We start from the raw sequence: 19369 nt of genomic DNA on the forward strand, positions 1-19369 counted from the left end.
GCACCATAGGATTCAGAACTGGAATAATAATAGCTGGTATTTATATAGCCCTTTAAGATCTGCAAAGCATTTTACATATATTTCCTCATTTGGGCTTCATAGTAACCCAGTGAGGTAGGTGCTACACACGTAATTCTATCCCCTTCGTACAGATGAGGAAATTGAGGTTCAGAGAGTTAAATGACTTGTCTGTGGACAGGACACACAAGTTAGTAAGTGCCCTAGGCAGTATTCAAACCCGTCTTCCCATCTCTAAGTCCTGTACTCTGTCCTCCACTATATCATGAAAGAACATTAGAGGAAGCTGAAACCCCTAAAGGTGAAGTGACTTGTCCAAGGTCACACAGCCAATCAGTGGGGCAGAGCTTGTTCCAAAACCGGTGCTTTTTCATTGACATCATGGATCTAACTTTTCCCTTGACCCTTCCTCCCCACACCCTTTTCCTTGCCACATGAACATCCAAATCCCAGCTACCCCTGGAGAGAGCAGTAATCACTTGGAGAATGTGAAACACTTTTATTCGTTGTGAAAACATTGAAGGATTTAAAAAAAATGTTCTCCTCAGAGGGGACTGACCCAGACCCGCCCTGCAGGTTCCTGGGGTTAAAATTCCCTCCTTCCCACCCCCACCCCCACCCTCCATTTCCCATACCCTTTGTTAACAAAAAGGAACTATTTTAATGGAATCATATAATAATTATAATAAAATATACATTAAAAAAACAAAAAAAAAACAAACAAGAAACAGAAATTTAGCCGAATTGCCAGCACCGTTCACCCCATCCCCATGATGTGCCCCACCCTCTCCCTCTCCCCCCCTACCCTTTCCCTCTTTCTCCTTCCCCACAGGGTTCCTCCTTCTCCCAAGTCCCCCAGTACCATGTCCACCTTCTGATGGCTGAAGGAGTTTGGAAATGGACAAATTGGGTGGGGAAATGGGAGGGGAGTAACAAAGAGGGGTAACATTAAGGTTAAGGTGTGAGAGGAACCATGGATGCGAAGGTGTGCTAATGTCACTCCGGACACCCCCAGGCCTGAGAGCGAAGTCCCAGCCCTCCCTCCTGAGTGTACCAGGGGCTGATGCTACTCAGCTCTTCTCACTCTGGCCAAGATTTGTCCCAACTATTTAGGGCGGGAGCCTGGGACCCCAGCAACCATGCCAGACCTCTAAAGAGGTTTCACTGGGCACTGTCCTAGTGTGTTCCATGCAGGCTCAGGACATTCTTACTATTTCTAGGAGCTCTCTGACCATCCTCTCTATTATTCCTCATTCCGCCTCCTCTGGTTTTCCTTGAGTCCATCCCCCTGGGGCCTGCTCACATGCAAAGTTGTGGGGACCAATTAAAAAAAAAGTCTCTCTTCTCTCTAAACCAGCCCCTTTTCTCTAGCCTTCATAAATGCCTCCCCACCCCAACCCTCCATCATAGAACTCCTCACTGATCAGTTCTGGCCCCTATCCTTGGCACCAGCTACACCCTCCAGTTTAGTCTCCATTTGGTTTATTCACCTTTATCTTCTCTGAGTCTACCACTTTCCCCCCAGCCCTGCCCCTGGGTCCCAGCCCCAGCTCCACTCCTCATCCATGTGGCTCTTGCTTCCATTGCTAACAGTGTCTCCACGTCCATTACTGGGCCACTGATCCTTTTCCCAGTTTCTTCTTTCTCTGTATAGCTACACCCCTGAGTTTCCATGACTCTGCCCTCTCTCCTTGGTCCCATCTCTATCCTCAGTAGCTACCCTATGGCTCTTCCAACCTTGGTTTCCCAAATCCAAGGTTAAGGTTTGGAAGGTGACTGAGCAGGGACAGAGCTGGGGAGACAGTAAGTGGGGCAGCTGAGAATTTTTCCCTACTAAGTTTATTCCTTAAAGGTTCAAGCTTTTTGCCTTGTAAAGAAATTCCTTGGAGTGAACAGGTGAGTGGGAAAGAAACAGATGCTTCCCATAGGGAGGGAGATGGATTGACCTAGCAATGCTGAAAGCAAAATGGCCACCCTGCTTTCCTTTGTCTATGTTCCAACCCCAATGGTTTGGGATGGGCAACCCTGGGAATAAAATACTCCGTCCCCTACAACCCCACAATCTCTGCCCCTGCAGATTCCCTCAGGGTCTTCTCCTCTTCCCTTACTGAGGTTCATTTTAGCCAGAAAAGGTGGTGGGAGGCTGCCAACTGGGCAGACCTGGGGTCTGTGGGGCTGGAAGCATGCAGAGCCTCCTGAGGTTAAAGTTCAGAGGTGCAAGGTATGTCCAGGAAAGGAAAAGGAGCAAGTGACCCAGACTTTGACCTTCACCAGGGAGGTCAGAGAGTCCTAGCCTTCAAGTGCAGAGCCCCCAGGATGACCAGCAGGGGAGGGGATGGCACCAAGTAGAAGAGCTCCCCAGAGGGAGACAGGGGACCTCTATGATGCTGCTGCTGCTCAGTACCCTAGGGACATGTATAGTGATAAAGTGAGGGGAGCAGGGGGAAGAGGAGAGCACAGGGAAAGGGATCGGGGCTGAAAGGGACAGAAGGAGGGTTGTGGGACATCAAGGAGACCATGAGGAAATATGGGACCGTCCCTCCCCCTACACCCGTAGCCCTTGGCCCCCAGAGGCAAAGTCTGTGTGGTGGGGGTGGGCAGGGGAGGGGTGCCAGCCCCCCAGCCTGTTGAGGGGGTCAGACCTTGTCCAGCAGGGAACGCTGGCAGTAAAGCAGCTTCTTGGGGGTTCCGTGGCGTTTGAAGAAGAAGACAGCCAGGCCTACAGCAACGACACAGAGGAGCAGGAGCACAGGGAGCACGACAGCGGCCGCATTCACCGAACCACCGCCCTCCTCGTCTACCTCGATGATGATCACCTCAGTCTCTTCCTCCGTCTCATCAGGCCGGCCCCCAGAGGGGCAGCCCATCCAGTCCCGAAGCGCTGATTTGGGGTAGCCTGGCTCCACCTTCAACTTCTGGTTATTGAATTTCCAGTATTTGTTCCCCTTATAGAAATAGGTGAAAGCTGTTGGGAAGGGAGAAAGTGAGTTGGATCGTGGGGAGGAAGGCAAAAGGAGGAGAGGGGGGGCGTCAAGCAAGACAGAGGAACCCCAAGGAACAGGAAAAGTCCCAAAGACAGGAAGAGATGAAAAGAATGCTCCCATAGTTGGAGGTGGACACACTGCTGTTACTGTACAGTCTCCTTCCTTCCTGTCCTTCCTGGCTCTCTCCTTTTTCCTTCCTCACCTCCCATCCTTCCTGCGTCATATAGGACCCTAAGATTTAGAGCTAGAAGCAAACCTTAGAGAGGGATCCTCTAGCCCAACCCTCTCCATCTACAGATGAGGAAGCAGAGGCTTGGAGAGGCCGGCTGGATTGGTTGCCGCCTCAGTCTCTCACCTTCGTCGCTGCCCATGAACGATCCCCTGGGGGATTCAGGAATTCCTTCCCAGACTTTGATATCTTTGGGATACTCGCTGTCCACTGCTCTGAACTCCTCATTGAATCGGTAGTACCTAAGGGAGAGCAGGAGAAAGGGTCAGTCTGAAGCTGTTTCAAACAATAATAGCTAACGTTTAAATAGTGCTTTAAGGCTTAACCCTTACAACAACCCTGAGGTCAGGGCTATTACTACCCTTACTTCACTGGTGAAGAAACTAAGGCTGAGAGGTTAAGTGACTTTCCCAGGGTCCTACAGCTAGTCAAAGCATCTGAGGCAGGACTCAAACTCAGGTTTTCCTAGTTCTAATTCTAACAGTTTATCTAGTGTGCTGCCTCAAAGTCTAGTAATTTTGATATTCAGGGCAAGTGAGACCCCCTCTCCCTGTTTCCCCCCAAAAATGTATGCTCAGATTGATGTTTCAAAGCAAATTCAGTCACAATGGAGAGTCCCTAGGACATTCTCTCACAAAGGGAAAGATCTCAGGGAAATGTCCTATGGTGGGGAGATGGAGACCCTAGATCATTGCCAGGTCGATGCTGGAGAGCCTGTGCAAGGGACCGGGAGGGTCAGATTACAGGGCAGAGCTGGCCAAAACTTCACTTGGAATGTGTCTGCAGCGAGTAAGGGAGGGACCCGGACTGTTTGCTGGCTTCCTATGTTAATTATTTTTCCTAACTAGGTGCTAAGCACAATTATTTCTATGCAGCTGAAGGAATGCAAATGTGGTCAGCACTCTTTAAATTTTGGGGCCCTTGGGGCAGGGTCCCAGTCATCTCATTCTTACTTATAGCTATAGATGTTGGGTATGGGGCCTGCCTGCCTGATAATGAAGGAGTGCTGCCTTGGGGAAAGGGGAGGGACTGGGCCTCCTACAGTACCCATGATTAGCCCTCAGATGAACCACCACCAGCCTTTAATCATAGAGTTTGACCAGAGGAGGCCAGACAGCCTGGGCGGAGCTGGGGGTGGGGGAGGGAGCCAGGAGTGGAGAGAGGGAGGGGTGCTGTGGGCAGAAAGCACCAAATGATCAGGTCTGAAATGATGACCGGGTCACATCCCACTGATTTGATTCAGCACCTGATTTTGGCTGTTGTTGCTAGGCAACTGCAGATGGCCAGTCACTTTGTGTGGGAAAGATCTCTGTAGGGCTAGAAGGGTGCCTTTCTCTGGGAGAGGGCCTGGATGGCTGAGGTAGAAGTTTTTTTGGGGGGTGGAGAGTGGGGTCCTCACTTGTTTCCCCGGAAGAAGTAGGTCTTTCCACTGGGCATCCAGAAAAGTGCCGCATCAATCTTGTCAGTGGGTAGGCCTCGTCCTAGCTCCTTGATGTGCTTGGGGTAGCCAGGCTCCAGGGAGGCCTCATCAAACACCCAGTGTTTGTCTCCTTTGGAGAGGGAAGCAGGAAGGACGTTTGTAGTTAGTTCAGGCTTCAGAGACCCACAGATTCACAGATGAGTCTGTTCTTCCAAAGGAGAGGCCTCCACCACCTCAGGACCCCTAGAACCTCCAGGGCCCCTAAGCCAAATGCCTGGTTACCTTTGAAGAAGACAAATTTGCCATCCTTTCTTTCATAAGCCGTGTTGACAGAAGCAGGCAGACCCCTCCAGAACTGACCAATGGGCATTGGGTACCCATCCATCACCTGGTTATTTCGAACTCGCCAGAACCACCGCTCCTGAATGGGACAAAGGTAGGCAGAGGGGATGACCACCTGAAACTGCTGTCCCCGCTTTATCATTGTCCCTCCCCCACTAAGTTTTAGTCACTGAGCAATTCCAATACTCCTTTTTTAGATCTCCTCCCATGTCCAGATCATAATCCCTTATTTTCCCAAACTCTAGCTCTCCATCCCCATCCGCTTTATGCTCGCTTCCCCTTACCTTGAAAACAAACATTTCCCCCCGAAGCACAGCCACTGTGTCAAAGTTCCCATCACATATGTTAGGTCCATAGGTGGGGTTTTTGGGCTTGCCTGGGACAGAGGGCCTGGAGGTGGTCCTGGGCTGTGAAGGAGTCTTGGTGGGGGATGCAAACTTACTCCCTGGGACCAAGAACAGGTGCACATCAGACATAGGCTCAATTGGGAAGGGATGGGACAAAAGGGCAGAGACCTCTTCCAGGAAAAGACAGTGAGTTCTAGAAGGATAGGATGTGAGGAAATGGAGAGTTGAGGTATGGGGAGATAGAGAGAGACTGAGCATGAAGAAAAAGAGAAACACCAAAACACCAAGAAAGACTGGGCATAAGAAAAGGAGACACAGGGTGGAGGGAGCTGTGAGGAGATGGAAAAGCTTGTTTGTGAGTTCAGGGAGGAAGACCAGTCCATCAACATGTATCTTATTGAGTACTCATAGTGCCAGGCACTCTGCCAAGTGCTAGAGACACAGAGACAAAAAGGAAACAGTCCCTGACCACAAGGAGCTTCTATACTAATGAAGGAGACAACACACACAAATATAAGTATCTAATAGTATATGTAAGATAGAAAATAGAAATAAGGTAACCCTAGAAGGAAAGATACAAATAGCTGGAGGGGTGTGTGTGTGTGTGTGTGTGTGTGTGTGTGTGTGTGTGTGTGAACAGGAAAAGCCTCTTGTGGAAGGTGGCATTTGAATGGAGTCTTGAAGGAGACTCAGGGACTCCTAGCGGTGGACAAGAGGAGGGGAGAGCATTCCAGGCAGGAAGGACAGCCAGGGCAAAGACAGAGATGGGAACTGGAGCATCATGGGGGAGGAACAGTGAGTAGGCTAGTATGACTGGACTATAGTGTGTGTGGTCAGGAGCAATGTGTGAGAAGACTGAGAAAATAGGAAAAGGCCAAGTTGTACAGAGCTTTAAATGACAAATAGAGGAGTCTGATCCCGGATGAAAAAGATGGGGATATGAAGAGGTAAAGTCAGACTGGAAGTGAGGTATGAAGAAATGGAAAGATGCTGGGGGTGAGGCTGGGAGAGATGGGATGAGGGCAAATGGATATAAGGAAATGGATAGAGACTGGCTATGAGGAGATGGAGAAAGATGTGACATGAAGAAGGGACCGATTAGATGTGGGGAGATGAAGAAACTGAAGAAGGGAGACATGTGATGTGCAGAGATGGAAAAAGACTGATATGAGAAAATGGACAAAGATGGAACTGGTGGAGATAGAAGAGAGTGAGTGTGAAGAGGGTCAAAGTGGGGGTGGGGGGTGTGAGGAAATGGAGAGAGATGGAGAGGGAGAAAGTGAAGAGAGACCAAGAGAGACTTCTGAACTATATTAAATTAAATTAAATTAAACAAACACTTACTAAGTGCCTACTGTCTGCCAGGCAACATGCTAGGCAACAAGAATACAGAAAGAGAGAGAGGAGAGAAAGAGAGAGAGAGAGAGAGAGAGAGAGAGAGAGAGAGAGAGAGAGAGAGAGAGAGAGAGACTCCTTGCTCTTGATGTGTGGTTTGGTTTTTTTTGATGGATATTGTTACTATTAATGCTAATCAGCTGTCAGAGCAAAAGCGTGAAGGGCTGATATAAAACAAGTTTCAAAAGAGACTGCAAGGGGCTCTGGGAGTCTGGGTGTAAAGTTGGGGTACTCACCATAGAGCTGCTGGATGCCCCGGCGGTCGTCCTCAGGAAGCACAAAGTTCTCTGTGTCCATCCACTGGTAGAAGGGGGCCATGATGGCTGAGGGGTCATTGGAGTGCTCCAGACCCAGTGCATGGCCCAGTTCATGGACAGCCACCAGGAATATGTCATTCCCTGAAAGGGCCAAGTCCTGTCATGAGTAGCCCCCTTCTACTGCTCTTATAGCTACCCCCAGGCCTCAGTTCCCTATCCAACCCAGCCCACATTCTGCGTAACCATTCCTTCATCCCCCTGGCAAGCTGTGGGCTCTACACTCTGCTGTAGCTTTATCTAGGTCATAAATTCAAACAATTCCTGCCTTACGCACAGGGAGAGGTGGAATGAGGAATAGAATGAATGCAACCAGGGGGATCTCTACTCTTCTGCTGTCAATGAGGTACTCTCCACCATGGAGACTATTACTCTACAAAGCCTTTTGGAGCACACCATGATGGAGATGGGTTTCAAAGTCTAGTTCTGCTGCTAAATCTGAGTGACCTCAGATAACTCACTCAACCTCTCTGGGACTCAGTTTCATTATCTGTAAAAAGAGGGAGTTAGACTAAATGATCTCTGAGATCTCTTCCAGCTCTCAGTCCTGTGATGCCATGGCCAAAGGCAACCTATGGATAGGAATCCCAGGTCTAATACCCTATACACCTTAGGAACTTAGGAGGAGTTTTGGGAGAAGCCTTAGTCAAGTTTCCTGAGTTCTTTCTTATGCCATAGCTTCTCTCAAGAACTGGAGGTGTTCTTTGGGGTGCAACAGGGAGCTTATTACTTCATTGGTATGGGAAACTCCTTCCACAGATGTAGATGGGCAAAATCTGTATCTTATAGTTTTAGAAGTGCCTCTAGCTTTCAGAAAAGGCTGTAAAGATTTACATGAACTGATGCAGTGAAGTGAGCAGAACCAGGAGAGCATTGTACACAGTAACAATATTGATCAACAATGAATGACTCAGCTATTCTTAGCAATACAAAGATCCCAAACAGCTCCAAAGGACTCAAGATGAAAAACGCTATCCACCTCCAGAAAAAGAACTGATGGAGTCTGAATACAGATCAAAGCATGCTATTTTCACTTTCTTTATTTTTTCATGCTGTTTTTTAGTCTGTTTTCTTTCACAACATGATTAAACCTATATCAAATTGCTAGCCATCTCAGGGAGGGGGAGGGGAGAGGAAAGGAGGGAGAGAATTTGGAACTCAAAATTTTAAAAAATGAATGTTAAAAATTGTCTTTACATGTAATTGGGGGGAAAGTTACTTTTAAAAAAGTGCCCCTGGCACATCCAGCCTAAGTGACTTGACCTCATATGATCACAGAGCTAGTATGTGTCCAAGGCAGTATTTGAATCCAAGTCTTCCTGATTCCAAGGCCAGCCCTTCATCAACTATGCCATGGCACATTAGCTGGGCAGAATTTGATAGAAAAATAATTTCACAGAGCAAGCTACATCTGAGAGGACAAGGAAAAGATCACAGATCAAGAGCTGAAAGAGACTTCAGAGCTCATCTAGGCCAACCTACTCATTTTACAAATGAGAAAACTGAGACCCAGGTGGTTGGGTTACATAGGTTACAAAGGTGTCAGAGGTAGGATTTGAACAAGAATCCTGGAATTTGAGAGTTGGAAGGGACCTCAGAAGTCATACGATCCACCACATGTGAAAGGCACCCCAAGTCTCACATACCTGAGGACTCCCTGGAGTCAACACTCTTTATCTTTATACCAGAATGATAGTACCATACTTTCAGGTGTTAACCCTGGGGTAGCTCCTTGACGTTTCATCTCCCTGGTCCCTATACTCTTGTCTCTCTCTCACCCTGGCCACCCTACTCACCATTGAGATCCTCATTTCGGACAGTCCAGGGCTCCGCTGAATCGAAGTGAGTGTCTCCTCCAATGTTAGGGCCAGGGAAGTATGCGTGGGCCAAGAAGCCACCTTCCCCATCAAAGGGTGTGCTATCACCGTGAAAGCCCTCAGCAAAGAAGATCATGATGTCTGCTTGCTTCTCATGACCCTCTTGTATGTAGGAATAGGGCACCTCACGGAAGCGCAGAGGTGTTGCCCCCTCCCACACTTTGAAGGCTTTCCGGATAGCTTCGAATGTGGCATATTCACCTACTTTGGGTGTGTAATTCTGGATGCTGGAGTCCAGAGTGGGAGAAGAAGACATGAGGTATAGTAATTAGGATGGTGGGTATAGGGAGCCCTTCCTATTCTCCAGCCCTGAAATTAATTGTGTTCTCCATTTTACCAATCCCCTCAAACCAGAGCTGTGCCTTCTGCCCTAGTTCCTTGAATTCAGGGGGTCCTTTCCTTCTAGGCCTAGGATATCCCATCCATAATTTATTGCTCAAAAGGCCCCAGAATCTCCCAGGAGTCCCTGATACCCCTTCTCCCCAATGTGGTCCTGAGCTAGGGATGGGGGTGATGCTCCTTTTTTCTGTGATTAGGGGAGAGGAGTTCTGTGCCTCTTAAGCAAAGCAGGCTGAGTGTGAACATAGCAACAGGGTGTCCTCTGCATCTTCCTGGGACTTACCAAAATGTGATCTCGTTGTGTTGCCATTTTAGACCCTGGATGGCATAGCGCTTCCTCCGTACATTGGCCTTGATTTCTGCACCAAATTTGTCTGGGACACCACATCTGGGACGCTTCATGGCCCTGAGAATGGGGGAGGGGGAGGGTCAGGGTCAACATAGGAGAGGGATCAGAGTGTTGGGAAAAGATGGGGGATCTGTTTTGGGGAAGGAAGAGGGCAGGGACTGTTTGGTTTTTATCTGTATCTTCAGTGCCGGCCACAGTGCTTGGCATAAAGTCATTATTTAATAATTATTTTGTAGGTGAGTTGAAAGGCAGGATCCATGTGTGGAGATGGCCAAAGTTAGCGTATGGGTGAGGGCAGGACTAGTTCAAGGGAGAGGGATAATCACCCAGCCTTTCCGAATGCCCATTATGTGGGTAATGGGTGATGAAAGTAAGGAGAGTATAAGCACTGTTTCAACTTTTGTTTTTGTATCACTATCGCCTAGCACAGCCTGGATCGTGATAATAAATACTTGTTGATCGATTAATTAATTGACACAGCCAGGTGGTGCAGCAGATAGGCTTGGAGTCAGGAAGACTAGAGTTCAAATCTGGCTTCAGACATTTATTAGCTATGTGACTCAGTTTCCTCATCTGTAAAATAAGGATAATAACAGCACCTACGTCCCAGGGTTGATGTGAGGATCAAATCAGATAATAATTGTAAAGCACTTAGCAGTGCCTGGCACATAGCAAATGCTAGTTATTATTGATTGACGAGGTCTAGGGGATGGGGAGAGGCAGTGGAGAAGTCAAAGGACCAGGTCATGTCCAAGCTGGCATTTGGCACTCACTTCATGGTGTCTCCATCAGCTGTGCCTGTAACACGCAGCCCGTAGAACCTCTGCATGGCGGCAATTGCAGTAGAGAGGGACTGGGGAGAGCGCTGGGTGTGGGTACGCAGGTCTCCAGGGGGCAGGTAGCCATACTGCTGGAGCCAAGCCTGGAGGGGAGAAAGGAGTAGTAGTAGTAGGCTATCTAAGGGGCAGGCAAGGAAAAGGAGGTCTTGTTCCCTCTACCCTGAAGTGTTCATCCAAGGTCCCCTTAGCCCCTTTAATGGAGCAGACTAGATTTCTCCTCTGGATGAACCGTAAAGGCTGAGAAGTGAGCAGGGTGAGCTAGGCTGCCTTGGAGGCTTTCTTCCTGGGAAGACAGACACAGAAGCCTACAATATTTTGTCTAAAACTTGACCTGAGAGGTTAAGATTGGTTCTGTGATAATAGTGTGAGGACCTGGGTTCAAATAAAAAAGAGTATTCTATTTTCTGTGGCCTTGGGCAAATCATTTAACCTTTTAGGGACTGTTTCCTCATTGGAGCTGGACATAGTTTACAGAGATTTCAGAAGCAAAGCATTCAACAAAGTCACTCAGATATCCTTGGGAATCTAAGATGGAGAGATCTAGGCTAGGTGACAGGTAAATGCAAGAATTTGTTAAATGATAAAAAGGGGTAATTAATGAGTTGAGGTCACCTTGGGGAGAAGTCTCAAGTGAAGTGCCCCAGGGATCTGTCCTTGATCCTTTACCATTCAACCAATTACTTGGTTGAAGGCTTAGAAGGCAGGTATATTTGTCAAATTTGTAGATAATATGAAGCTGGAAGGGATAGGGAGCACATTGGATGACAAAGATCTAAAGTGATCTCGATGCAATTTTAATAAGGTGAAATAGGTGTGGATCTAAAGTGTTACATTGGATTTTTAAAAATGAATTTCACAAATATAGAATGGTCTTTCCTTTCACTACAGAGTGAGGGAGCTATGGGTATGGAATGTTGAATACACTGTCAGGCATTAACCCAAAAAACCCCAAATCAAACCAAGTAAGAGTTCATAGAAAGTAAGTAGGTTTATACCTGGGAATGACTGTGATGTGAAAATAAGGCACAATAAAGCTTTTTAAAAAAAAAAAAGTAGGATTGAGAAGTGATGATGAGACTAAGTCATGGGGAAAAGATCTAAGGGTTTGAGTCAGCTGCAAGCTCAGTATTAGTCAACTGTGTGGCAGGGCAGTTAAAACGGTTAGTGCTACCCTACATTACATTGAGAACATATTGTCTAGAATGAATGAAGCAATTGCCCCCCTGGACTTTATTTTAGGGAGGATATTGACATTTTGGAATGTGTCTAGAATAGGGTGACCAGGATGGTGAAGAGGCTGGAGATTGCAGGGATGAAATGAAGAAATAGGGGCGCTCAGCCTGGAGAAAACTAGACTTAGGAGGAATATGGAGCTGTTTTTAAGCCTTTGAAAGACTGCAGTGGAAAACAGATTAAACCAGTTCTTCTTGGCCTCAGAGGGCAGAATTAGAAGCAGTGGGGTGTTGTGGCAAAGATGAACTTTGGTTTGATGTAAACAAAAGAATGAGAACTGTTTAAAAGCTGGGCGAACAGTCTTGGGAGGTGGTGGGTTTCTCCTCACTGAAGGTCTTCAAGCTGGAAATGGATGATTATTTCACAGAGGGAATTCTTGATCAAGTACCATTTGTTCTAGATGGCCTCTGACAATCCTTCTACCTCTGAGATTCAGTGATCCTGCTTGGATGATCTCTAAGGTTCTCTCCAGCTCAAAATCCTATGATTTACACATGCATTATGGGAAGATAGATGGTGCGATGGGTAGAATGCTGGGTCTGGAGTCAGGAAGAATCATCTTCCTGAGTTCAAATCTGGCGTCAGACACTTAAGTGACTCTGGGCAAGTCACTTAACTCTGTTTGCCTCAGTTCCTCATCTGTAAAATGAGCTAGAGAAGGAAATGGCAAACCACTCCAGTATCTTTGCCAAGAAAACCCCAAATGAAGTCACGAAGAGTCAGACGTAACTGAAAAATGACTGAACACACATGTATCATAAGTATTAACTTTACTCTGTAGCATAACCTAACCACTTGGCCTGGCTGGGAAATCAGAACAGTAAAGGAGCTGGGAGTCTTTGGTGGGGGTGCAAAACCAGTTGGCTTGAAAAAAATAACAGACGTTTCTCACTGATGTCATTCTCCCTGTCAGTGTCCTTAGCAAGTTTGGGGAGGGCCCTTGGGTGATCATAGGATCATGGATTTAGAGCTGGGAGGGATCTCAGGGGCCATCACTTAGCCAGGATCACACAGCTAGCGGGTTTTGAACTCAGGTCTTCCTGAATTCAGCACTGTATCCATGGTAGGAGAGGCAGAGTGAAGGGCTGACTCTAAAACTGTCTTTGCTACTTACTGACTGTGTGACCTTGGGTAAGTAATGTTATATTTCTGGGCCTCAATTTCCTTATCTGTAAGATAAGACGTTCCTCTAGAAGAGTGAGATAGCTCTAAGGTCTCTTCCAGCTCTTTGGAGGATGCCTCTAAAAAGGATGCTTCTTAAAGCTTAGCATGAAGCTCCCATTGGCCCTAGGCAGCCCACGCTTCATGAATTCAATGTTCATGGCCCCATTGGGGCACCCATTAGGGTTTGTAGTAAAACAGGGGAAGGTAGGGAGAAAGGGACTGAGGTTATGGCTGTGCATGAAGGTTGGGGAAGAGGGATGGGACAGGGTCATGGTGTAGGTATGGTTGGCATAGCAATAAACATAAACCAAGTGCTTAGAATGAGGATATAGAGCTAACTTCACACCTATTTACAGTTATATTAACTTTATTAGCTCTAAAGAGAGGTTGCACGTTATAGTGGATGAGACACTGGATCTGGGTTGGGAAGATCTGGGTTAAAATCCTGCTTCAAACTCAATTAACTCTGTGACCTGGGCAAGTCATTTAAAATGATATGGCTGGACTCGGTGACCTTAGAGAAGGTATCATCCATCTCTAAATCTAGGGTCCATTGAAGTTTATCTCCATTCTTGTGCTCAGAATTGAACAGGAGGAAGAGAACAGTTTAGTTAGCATTTGGGAAATTATACATTGCTCTTAGAGACCCTAAAGCAAATCCCTGTCTTTTTAAACTCCAATATATAGTTCTATGGTGGCGAATCATGGAATACTATAGTCTCTAGAGAATTAAAACTTCAAGTCACTCAAAGGGCAATGAAAACACATGAGGATTGTAGCCCCTAGCCAGTGAAGAATTATCTCAAGAAGTGGTAGAAAGAGGTCTTCAAAGACGTGTGACTGGAAAAGGAGGCCATTCAGGTAGCAAGACTGAAGAAAAACAGATTAGCAGCCTATGTGGTCCAGTGGTAACTCCCTCCTCAGTGGATGGATTTATAAGACTACCTGGGTAAGAGTAAGATGAGTAAGGAGGAGAAGGTATGGACAGATCTAACCCTGCAAGAGAGCTAGGAGGCCATCTAGTCTAGCCCTTCCATTTTACAGATGAGAAAACTGAGTCTCAGGAATGGCAAATGACTGGCCCAAGAATTACCTGCCTCACCAAGATCACATGATATCTATCGAAATGTCAGAATATCCCAGTTCCAGGTACCATCAAATCTCTGGGTTGGTGGTTTGCCCTAAAGGCCTATAAATTGCTTTCAACATCCTAAGAAAAAGAAAGGAGGGTTGGATGGGAAGAACAGTATTTAACCCCAGGTATGTTTTATGAATTTTTCATATGATAAAGACTAGACAGGTTGTTTGTTTTTTCTTAAAAAAACCAAACAAACCAAAAAGCCAACAACACAGAAATGAGGCTTTTTTTTTTTGGTGTTTGAATGAAAAACACACACATATTATAAAAACCCAATTTCTGACAGTCAGCCTTTATTGTAGAAACAATGAGGCAGTGCCCAGAGCCTGAAAATTAAAATTGGAAGTGTAAAATACAGAGTATAGAGTATTGATATATTTGAATTCTTTTATGGGGGGTGGTGTTTGAAGAGGTGAGGGAGGGAAGCAGAAGGATGATTAGAGATAGGATCAAGAGATGCTTTGGACTATTCCCTAGTTTTGCATTTTTAAGAGATAGGGAGAAGGGCTCAAGAGCAACCAGAAACTTGGGTTGGGGCTCAAAAGGAACAGAGATTTATTAGTGTCAGATGGGACTTCAGTGTGCGTGTGACAATTAGGTAACTTCAAGCTTTGCAAAAGGGTGATATCTTATGCGGTAGCGTTGGGACTTCTGCTGTGGGGTTGGCTAGGGGTGACTCAGGAGCAGCTGACAGGGGACCTAAGCCCAGAGGGATAGACGTTGCAACACTGATTCTGGGAAGCCATTCTGCAAGGGCTGATAGGAGGTAGGGCCCAAGCTGTAAACAAACTAATTCCTTCAGAATCCCCCATCCCCCTTTTCTGTTCAGTCCCTCCTTTAGAGGAGAGAGAAGAGGGAAGGGAAGAAGCTTAACCTCCTAAGTGCTGGAACTAAACCATTTCAGGCATGTTGGTTCTCTGGGAGCCATAGACCTGTCCTGACCTGTGCTGGGCTGGCCAGGTTTGCCCCACTGCCGATGTGTGAATAAGGCCTGCTGTGGCCTGTACTCAAGTATGTAGGGAACTCCCATCATCCTAGATCATCCCTGGATTTTACCTGTGGGGAAGACCCCTAACAAGGAAACATGACTGTTTTGGGGAAGGAGACTGGTAGTTGGGCAGCACTATTGAGGTTCTTGCCTTGGTGTTAAATCAGACTGGGAGAAGGACTGGGCTAGGGGAGGGAGGTCTCAGGACTAAGGGATGTCTTCAGCACTGGGTTAATAGAACAGCAGAAGTCATTGTCCTGACTTTTGAGGCTCTGAGTGCTCCTGGTGGAATGGGTAGAGAGGAGAAAGTGACAAAATCTTTAGATATCCTTTCAGATAACATTAATCTCCCCCTCTGAGGGCTTGGTTTCTGAGGATACCTCTTAGAGAAGCAGGCGGTAAATATTCCCATTCTGGAAGCTTAACCCAATCTGCCTCCAATCCATTTTCTAGACGGGAAGACTGAAGCCAAGAGTCAGACAGTGACTTCTCCAGAGTCAAACAGCCAGAAAGCCTTAGAGTTAGAGAAACTAAGCAAACAATTCCATAAAAGCTGGGACTGTCTCTTATTTAAACCCTGTTGTTTTCCCATAATTCAAAGTACATGGTAGGCCTAACCCTAAATCCATGATTATTGGATGAATTTGATCTTTGCTACCCTGGGTCTCAGATTCTTTATCTGGAAAATTGGAGGTTGGACCAGATGACCTCTAAGGTCTCTTCCAGATACATGACCCTGTGATCCCTCTTCCCAGGCCCTTCAGGCTCTCTCCTCTCTCATAGCAGCAGGAAGCCCAGGGGGGTAAGAACCACAGAATGAAGCAGAGACCACAGAAGAGAAGACTTGTGTCTGTGGTGAGGGTGGGGGAAAGGATAAGTACCAGACAGACTGAGGGGAAGAGAGGTCAGCTGTGGAGTTATGACTAAAAAGGCCCCTAGTTCAAGATTGGGGAGGGGAGGGGTTTCTGGAGGGGAAAAATATGCTCCAGCTCCCTGAAGCTCCTCAACACTTTCCATGTACTCATTAGGGAGAGAGGGTCAGAGGTTCTGGGGTTAAGGGCTCTGTCTCGAGAATTCTCCCTGTTGTAGAATCTACATGGAATAGGAAATTGGGGAGGATGGGTGGGGGTGAGCCCAGGAGCCCAGCCTTGGTGGCAGCCGAGGTCAACAGGCCACTTCTCATCTTCCTGCCTAGGTTAGATTCCCACTGCTGCGGCATGGGTGGGGGCCTGGAAACTTTGCCTGAGGATCTCCCACCCTGGAGCAGGCCCTAAGCCCAGGCCCCCCAGGCCCTGCTCCTCCCTTCCTCTCTCCCTCTCCACCCCTCAGTGGCCCAGGCAGAGACCCAGATGGTGGCTCTGGCACTGGGACCAGTTATGACCCACTTCAGCATAATGCCAGGGCTGCCCAGCCCCTCCCCTCAGAGGGCCCGGGCCATGGCTCCGGAGGAGGAGGCTGGGTAGTATCAGAGCAGGAACTGGCAGTGGGCAGGTCCCACAGATGCCCAAGCTCCTTTTGTTTTAGGCTCTCCTCTTCATCCCATAGACAGGCTAGGACTCTAGGCCTCAGACTGCCAACCTAGAAAGATACCTGCCTCCTTCCAGCCCTAGTTCTAACACAAGCCTCAGGGCAGAGATTTTTCCTCCTTGTATCTCTGAGCTCTCCCAGGCCCAGGCTCAACCTTTCTCATTATCAGGGAGACATTTTTTTCCATTCAGGGCCTCTGGGTTGATACAGATAACCAAAAAAGCCTCCCTACAGCCTGGGAGCCTGTTTGTTCTTCCTGCTGGAGATGTTTCCACTCTTTTAGGCTGCCCAAATACTCAGGGCCTAAAGGGGCTGACTCTGAATTCTCTCCCTCCCTTTCCCCCACTGCCCTACCCAGCCCCTCCCTGCCGCACCCAGGCCTTTTGCCATGGCTGGGCTGAGTGGGATGGGATGGCCCAAAATAAGAAGCTGGTTAAATCTGTCTCCCACCTTCACCCCAAAATAAAAAGTAGAGAGAAGAAAAAACTCCACAGACAACTCCCACACAGTTTCCTTTGGGAGACCTGGACACCCAGGGCCTGGGACAGCTGGGGTTGGGGGGTTGGGGGGGAAGGGAGACCACAGAAGCCTAAGAACCAGGTTAGACTAACCCAAAGGTGGAAGAAGCATGTGTTGAGGGTCTTCCCCTTCGGGAGTCAGAGTTGGAAGAACCTGATGAAGGTGGCTTCTCCTGCCAGCCTTGACCCAGTTCTGCTCTCTCTCTCTCTGAACCCTTCACTAGCTTCCTTTCTTACATTAAAAAGAAAGAAAAGCCACCCCTCCCCCATATTCAGAAGACCAGAAGGGTGGGGGTAGTAGAGAAGTGCCCCAGTCCCTAAGCCCAGCTCCAGTGGAGCCCCTTGCTCACAAGGAGAGCTTTGTGCAGACGGAAACCCCAGCTCGGGTGTGGGGCTGGGCCAGGCCAGGGTGACCGCCCTGTGGACCTCGACGCCAGGGCACAGAAGCAGTTCTCTTGAGGAAGAAGGACTGGAGAGGAACCGAGTGGAGAAGAGGGAAGGGGAGGGGATGAGGGAAGGGAAAACTAGAGGAGGGGAGATGGGAGGCACACAGCTCCCTTTCCCTCCAGAGCCAGACTTCCAAACTATTAACTCTTTCCCCCTTTCCCCCCTCCCCCACCCCAGCCCTGGGATGAGCAGAGCAGATGAGGCTGGAGAGGAGGGACGGAGGGAGGGAGGGAAAGAGCAAGGTTGGCTCCAGTGTGAGCGGTGTGCGAGTGAGAACTGGAGATGTGGAAAGTTGGAAAAACAACAAACTCGGCACATGACAAGAAATGGGGACAGCGGCGGGGGTTTGAGCCGGCTCCAAATATTTATCAAAGTCCCAGTCCGTTCCAGAGCTGAGCTCAGAGCCCAGGGGGATTCAAGGGGAAAGTTTTGCCCCAGATGTACGGCTTTGCTAAAGAAAGGAAAAGAGTTAAGCATGGAGGTGGGAGGCAAACAAAAGTTTTACCAACTTGGAGGCAGGAGACGAAAGGGGAGAGGGAACCAGGGGAGGAGAGCCCGGGGCCAGAGAGGCTGGGGCGCCCAAGAAACAATCCCTCATGCAGATCCGAGTCCCTCTTCTTGTCCTTTTGGGAAACGAAGAAGGTCGTCCCCCCATGACAGATAGGAAGGGGGGAAGGAGGGAGAATCACACTTACTTCAGGGCTAAAGCTGCTGTCTGCGGAGCAGAGGGAGGTGAGGGCTGTGCTGAGAGTGAGGAGAGAGAGAAGCAGGCTCCCGTCGGGGCTAGGGCCACAGAACATGGTTCACACCCAATTCTGGGCAACTTTGGGGAATCTCTCTGTTGGTACTCTGAGTCTTGTGCACCCCCTACCCTCCACACACCCCCCTAGTGTCTCTGTCTCTTCTCTCTCTGGGCTCCTTTGTTCTGTCTCGTCTCCCCCTTGGATTTCAGTAGCAGGAGCAGGCTGGAGTTGGGGGGTTTGTTCTGTGGAAGTGGTTGTCTGGTTCTTCTTTCGGATTCCTGGGGTTTGTTTTTTTTTTGTTTTTTTTTTTTTGTTCTTTTTCTGCTTACTCGGCGATCTGGAGCCCTCTTCTCTCTCTCTCTCTCACTCACTTACTACTCTTGTCCCTCCCTTCTCTCCCAGCCTCTTCCCCTTGCCCCCTCCTTCTTTTCTGATGGGGACGTGGTTGCTTTAGTATGAATCCAATTACAGCAAAGAGCAGGAAAAAAAAATAATAAGTTGCCTTTTTGTGGTATAGGCTGCCATCTGCAGGGGCTGAGCCCACAGTCAGGAGCAGGGAGTTGGGGGGGGGTGGTTAGAGGCTGGATGTGGGAGGTTTTCTCATCATAAGCATATTTAGGGGTGGCTTTGTTCCTCTAGCATTTAACCTCTCCTGAGGGAGTGGGAAGTCTGGGGAGGCTCAGGTTGGGGGTTGGGGCTAGATAGGGCTAAGTGCCCAAAGGTTCAGCATTTGGGGCAGAGGAAAGAGCCGAACACAGCAACAATTCAGGGTCTGTTTACAGGGATCCAGCCAGTGTTGAATTGTAGAACTTGGTCCCTTCATTGTCTTCTTCACTCCATGATATGAGTATACAGGTAGAAGTTGATAAAGGTGACCATACTTAGTTATCAGAATACAATTTGACAAAAATATATTCCTTTTGTAAAGCCTTGTTAAAAGTAGCTCTTAAAAAATACCAGGACATTGGGTTGGAGTATCTGTAAACTACAGGGACTTTATCTGGAAATGTTTCTTGGGATGGGGTTGGTTGGGTGGGTGGGCGAGTCTAGTGTTTTCAGTCCCCAAAATGGGCCAGGGGCTCAATCCGATGACTCTTAGTAGGAACATGAAGCAAAGGCACTTGGGAAAATGGGGAAGGAACAGAAAGAGGGATATAA

At 48.0% G+C, this 19369-nt stretch overlaps 1 protein-coding gene across 1 annotated transcript; it reads right to left on the minus strand.

The window, feature by feature from the left end:
• Positions 1-839: 839 nt before the first annotated feature.
• On the minus strand, positions 840-18527 carry MMP14 (matrix metallopeptidase 14). The gene is made up of 10 exons (XM_036737302.1): positions 18164-18527; positions 10388-10536; positions 9549-9671; positions 8846-9153; positions 6972-7133; positions 5278-5438; positions 4934-5072; positions 4631-4781; positions 3358-3473; positions 840-2983 (listed from the first exon to the last, which is right to left on the minus strand). Exons 1-10 carry the CDS (start codon positions 18266-18268, stop codon positions 2655-2657), a joined length of 1743 nt encoding a protein of 580 aa, XP_036593197.1. The 5' UTR covers positions 18269-18527; the 3' UTR covers positions 840-2654.
• Positions 18528-19369: the final 842 nt, after the last annotated feature.

The sequence above is a fragment of the Trichosurus vulpecula genome, chromosome 8 (genome assembly GCF_011100635.1).
Source record: "Trichosurus vulpecula isolate mTriVul1 chromosome 8, mTriVul1.pri, whole genome shotgun sequence".
NCBI lineage: Eukaryota > Metazoa > Chordata > Mammalia > Diprotodontia > Phalangeridae > Trichosurus > Trichosurus vulpecula.